The 6,000-nt window shown below is 29.6% G+C and overlaps 1 protein-coding gene across 5 annotated transcripts in view; it reads right to left on the bottom strand.

Annotated features, from left to right (window-relative positions):
• Window positions 1-1,727: 1,727 nt before the first annotated feature.
• The window catches only part of LOC124357305 (protein PALS1), a 262,643-nt gene continuing 258,370 nt past the window's right edge, over window positions 1,728-6,000 (bottom strand). For all 5 annotated transcript variants that reach the window (XM_046808971.1, XM_046808969.1, XM_046808972.1 and 2 more), the window contains 2 exons: window positions 4,475-4,666; window positions 1,728-4,044 (listed from right to left, as the gene is read on the bottom strand). In XM_046808971.1, coding sequence (XP_046664927.1) covers window positions 4,484-4,666 — 183 coding nt within the window. In that variant the 3' untranslated portion in view covers window positions 1,728-4,044; window positions 4,475-4,483. The remainder of the gene's footprint in view (window positions 4,045-4,474; window positions 4,667-6,000) is intronic.

The raw sequence follows: 6,000 nt of genomic DNA, 5'->3' as shown, positions 1-6,000 counted from the left end.
CAGGACAAGGCAAACAACTCTATTATGGTACTGGAAGTATCTTAGACCTTAAATATGTGATAAAGGCTAGAAATAGATGCTTTTTTTGACCGAAGTAGGTTTCCAAGACCTGTGTATTTGTATTTTATTGATCAGAATAATAATGCAGGCTCAGCTGTGACATTACAAATATAATTAATTAATTTGGACCAGAAATGGTCTTCCACATGCAAAACATGATACATTAATTAATTAAACTCTGATAATATTTACCATGAACTTAAATAATATCTACTTGATGTATGCCTACTTACGTTTTAAAATTTTCATAGAAATCCAATCATTTTACATGATACTCTTTACCCGGTGCTTTTACTACGTAATATTAGGACCTCGGTTCTAAAGATTGCATGCGAAGACACGGGTAGCAGGTAGTCTATATATATATATATAGACAACCTGCTACCCGTGTCTTCGCATGCAATCTTTAGAACCGAAGGTCCTAATATTACGTAGTAAAAGCACCGGGTAAAGAGTATCATGTAAAATATAAAAATATCTATGAAAATTTGTATGTATATGTATGCCCATTGATGTAACTCACCACCAGGAGGCGCTCCAAAATATATAAGTTATCAAAGCGCCTGCACATTGTAATGTACAATTACGAGGTAGTTGTGTGTAATAACCACACACTATGTGAAGGCGCTAAATTTTTATGGATATTTGTCTTTCAAATGAATTTCTGTTTGGCCTTATAGCTTGAATGTTAGACCACTTTATTATTAAGTACATGTACGTGTACAATGGCTATAAACACACACGTTTGGCAGATTTTCTTGATAGTGTCAACAAGGTAAACTCTACATCGGCGTTGACAATATAATTCACTTGAACCAGAAGTGCTCATACACGAGCAAAACTTACAAAAAGCGTGCGAAGCCGCGGGGGAACAGCTAGTATATATATATATTATGTTATGAACTCCACATTATAGGGTTATCTTTATGTTAGAATAATAAATCGTAAACTAAAACCCTTTTATTTTATATATATTATTTATATAAAAGGGTTTTAGTTTACGATTTATTATTCTAATATATATATATATATATATATATATGGACACATTATATGGACACACTAAGCATGGAGGCACACTATTTAAAAAACATGTTACTGCAAAGTGAGAAAAGACGTTTTTGGCACTTTATGAGAAATTGGCTAAACTAGCCTTAACGACTTCATGACAAGTTATATATATATATATATATATATAAGGATTTCTAAATTTTGTTAATTAAGCTTAAGAGTGTTTAGAAAATTGTGATTGTGACAATTTTGTATATCTTAGATTTTCTAAAATATTGTTGATCTTACCATCTCTTAAAGGAGTTGAAGTAAAACATTCAGGAAGTACACAAATAGTTTCATTTATCTCATGGAAATGTCCTTGTAATTATCATTTACTATTTCTAACATTACTGTTATAATTTACAATTTCTGATAAAAAGGAATGTGTATTTGGCAAGGTATATATTTTTGACAATTTAAAAAAAGGCTTGTAAAATGCTGAAAACAGGGTGACAATTTTGATTTTTTGGTAGGTCACCAGATCTAGGGTTAAAATATAAATTTATCATAAATACGTTTTTACTGCTTATTGAATGTGCTAACCAAAAACACTCCTTTTTCTTCAGAAAAAATTATTGGTGTATAAAAACAATGGGAAATAATTCAACACAGTATACATCAGTACCATTTACTAAGGTCTTACAACAAAGATTTACAATATATTGTTGTGTATAATACTTTGTAGAACAAAGTTTTCTATTTGCTTTAACGTAATATCAATCTTTCAATATAATATAAACATTCTGGAATGAGTTATATACATTCACTGATATTGGAGCGAAGTCATCAGTGAAAACAATAATAATAAAATCACATTAATACGAAGGCTAATAATAACTGTACACATTAGTAGAATCTATAAACAACACACAAAATAAAAACAAGTCTGTACAACATTTATAAATTCCTTGGGCTCCTCACTTTGTGAGCACGTAGCTGGTGTATTGCTTCAATTGAAGGGCTTTACGTTTACAGTTGAACAATCCAAAAGTAGGAAACTAGCTTATCTCCAAACTTCAGTCTTTACCATTGTTTTATTTACTATACATAATTAGTTTGGCACACTCGCAACCCTCCCTTACAAACATGCACTGTCCTCACAGGGTTGGAATACAACATAAAATCACTTTTCCTTTTATCCGCTTTGTTTAAAAAAAGTTTTTAAAGCTCTTGTCAGGTTGTTTGGTTAAATTCACAATTAAAATATAAGCTGTTAGTCAAAAAATAATCTACTCTTCTTTTAAAACTATAAAACACTACTGAACACTGGTGACCAAAATAAAATTTGATACAGTTTACATGGAAAATACTTAAATATTAAATCTGTTGTATAGTAATAATTTATTATTAATGTTTGTGATGACAGCTATTTAGGTTTAATGTAAGAAAAACAATGTTGATGGATTTTCAATATTTTTGTATAAGTTATTATTCATGTAATTATTTTAATTCAATGTTTGGTTATTTAATTCTTATCAGTTAAAAGATAAACAGTTTACTATAAATATACTAAAAGTAAGTTTAAAATGTCCTCTAAATATTAAAAATTAGGTTTTAATAATACAATAGGTTTGGGTGATTTTTACAGAACGCTGAAATTACTCCCCTATCCCATCATTATCTTTTGACTTACATTAAACCAACGCTACAGTCTGATGCAATCTTACAGTCAAATAATTAAAATCTAAATCTTCAATAGATAAAAAAAAAATTAGTATTACAGAAAACATTTTAAAATCTGATACGTATTCGTCATAGCATTCCCCTTAATACAACACCACAGTAACATGTTGCTCTAAAACAACAGAAGATCAGTTTACACCAACTATCCAAACTGCTACTGAAAATTGACAAGATAGGGATTGGGAGATAATAAACTGTTATTGTACACACTCTATTGGGGCTGATCATTAGCAAAAACTTCATAAATGCAACCTTTAAGAATCGTTCAGAAAAAGTCTAGTTTCAGAAGGGTTCGTAATTTTTCTCCTTATGTTACAAAAAAGATCTTTTAGGTATCCATACCAAATAATTTTGAATCCCATATTTTATATATCTATATAAATTACATGTTTCTATATTTTTTTAATAAAATGACATTTTATCTTTTTGAATATTTTCACTTAGATCACAACATATGCTAAGTACACAATATTGTCTTTTGGTGATGTCATGAAGCATAAATAATAAAGTCTTATAATATTTAAACTACAAATTATTAACAAAAATAATCTTCACACTGTATAAACAATAAAAACAACAATACGAAAAACTACAGGTAACCACTACTGTACTTTAAATCATAGCACCAAATACCCCACATTTCAAGTAATGTATTAAAATAGTATGAAATTTTACTTATGAAAATCACTGTAGACAAGATACCCAAGAATAAAAAATCATCCTTCTTTGTTTCTATTGAGTCAAACTTTGTATTGATTGAATATAAAGGTGAAAAATATTTAATGTACTAGAAAGAAAAGGTAATAACTATCAGGTTTAACATTTATTTGACAGTAAATGTTGGAAATGTTTGTAATTAAGGAACAGCTCAATGTAATAGAAATGTTATCATTTACTGTATGTATATATTAATCCAGTAAGATAATAGGAATAAAAGAATTTTTAATTTAAAAACTGTAATAAAATTTATTGAGGTTTCATTTATTAATTTTAAACACCTGGTAATAATGTGGTAATAGTGATAACACGCATATAAATTTCAATCAATTAACAAATTTAAGTTTGATGAATCTATTACTTTCATAAGAAATTGAAAAAAGATCTAAATATGAATGGCAGCGGCACTAATAGGCTCTAGAGCTAACACGAAGATTCGATTAAACATGTGATTAGAACATGACAAGACGCAGTCCAGCGTGTTCGGTCCTGCTAGCTGTCTTCAGCAGACTCGCTTTGACTGCGCATGATCTGCAACAAATTATTGCATCTTACAACGCCTTTGGCATTCATCAGACAAAGTATTATACCTTCACTGATTTTATATTTTTACTTTTCACATTGCAGCAATACGAGTTAACACAATTACTACTATAATTTATGTTTTTATTAAACTAGCACAATTTCATCTTAGAAAGTACGTATAATATTATGTATCAACTAAAACCACAATGCTATTATGATCTAACAGTTTAAAAACATAAAATACAAATTACTACAGTAAACGTCCACTTGCCAGTGACTGAAATGGTGGAATTTTGTTTTGTAAAATGGCAAGACAAACACAGTTTTCAGTAGATGTGCAACAGCACCAACACGAAAAGAATATACATTACATTAGCATTAAATTTAATGTTTCCATTAGTACTTGAAGCATATGTTCACTAGTCACTGATCTTACCAATATTCCTCATAGTGACTTGAGCCATGCGGCAGGCACCCACTGTGGCTCGCGTTCCAGACTGTTGATCTCATTCAGCAGCTGATGGTAGGCTCGTTCTGTGTCATTATTGATAATGATCATGTCAAACAAGTGGCCGTACTTGTCTTCCATTTCTCGAGCCTTCTCTATTATATCCTTTAAGTCTTCTTCCTAAACAACATACTTGGAACTAAGCAATATAAAATCTCTCTTTACTTATAACATTTTTTTATAAATCTAATATACAAAAATATTTGTAAAGTTGTGTAAATGTACCCATACAATTCACAAATGTATTATTTATCAAAACTTTACAAATTGTGATGCCATTTACAGTCTCTCTGACGGATCCTAGGCACTGATATTGATTGACAGTTGAAAGGGTGACATGTAGATAGATACTATGATAGGATTTTGTAACCATTAGTACTTCATAATACTGGGAGAAATAATTTTTCCAATCAATGTTAATTTGCATTCCAATTTTCATAGCTATAAATGAAAAATATTACTGTCATAATCAGGTTATTTTAGAACAAAATAAATCATAATAATTGATTTTTCAAAAATGTAGTAAAAATCACAAACATTGACACTACAACTGTTGAAGGTGAAAGGATGAATCTAAAAAGCTTAAAAACTGAACCCCTTCCCTTGCTCTTCATATTATAAAACCATATTGTGCCAAGATTTTCCTTTAAGAAAATTTCCTGTCCATGTTACTACTATATTATAAAGCGCTTAGTTTGAATTTGAAAAGTACTCACTCTCTTGCTTGTGTGTGTGTTTATGTATATAATCCCGGCGGAGCAAGTACTGTTTGTGATTCAATGTTTATTGATATTATATATACCTATATATATATATATATATATATATATATATATATATATATATATATATATATTTATAAAATAAAGATATATTTATTATATCAGTGTCAATAAAGATATATTTCCAGAATGTTCTTGCTCCATTGGTAACCAAATATAAATCTCTCACTTGATGAGCAACAAGTAATCCCACACATCACAGAACCTGACTTTTAATGAGGAAATTATTTTCTATTTGGTCATTTCCTTTGTACATTAGTTTAAATTAGCAAACTATCATATGACTGGGAAACCAATTACATGTTAAATTATAAAATGATCATTAAATTTGTATAAATTGCAGCAACCTTATTTAATGGCAATACAGACTTATTCAACAATTGCATGCTCTGTCAGAACTCAAAACTTAATCTCTCATTTGACAGGAGAGCATATTAATACTCCACTAGAGAGATATTTCTTTGTGTGACTCAATTACTGCATTTTGTATTTGGATGGTTTAAATATGCAAAACACTCTGTCTCCCAGCCATGGCCTTCTGCATAAGTTATTGTCATTAGACTTTATTGATTGTAACTGATATCAATATCATAAATGGTCAAGAAATTGTACAGACTTACATTACGAGGGGGTACCCAAAAGTAACCGGAATTGTATTGCTGGCAGCCGGCA

The sequence above is a fragment of the Homalodisca vitripennis genome, chromosome 3 (assembly GCF_021130785.1).
Source record: "Homalodisca vitripennis isolate AUS2020 chromosome 3, UT_GWSS_2.1, whole genome shotgun sequence".
Lineage (NCBI taxonomy): Eukaryota > Metazoa > Arthropoda > Insecta > Hemiptera > Cicadellidae > Homalodisca > Homalodisca vitripennis.
Note: the sequence above shows the minus strand (reverse complement) of the source record. Positions and strands in the feature narration are given on the sequence as shown.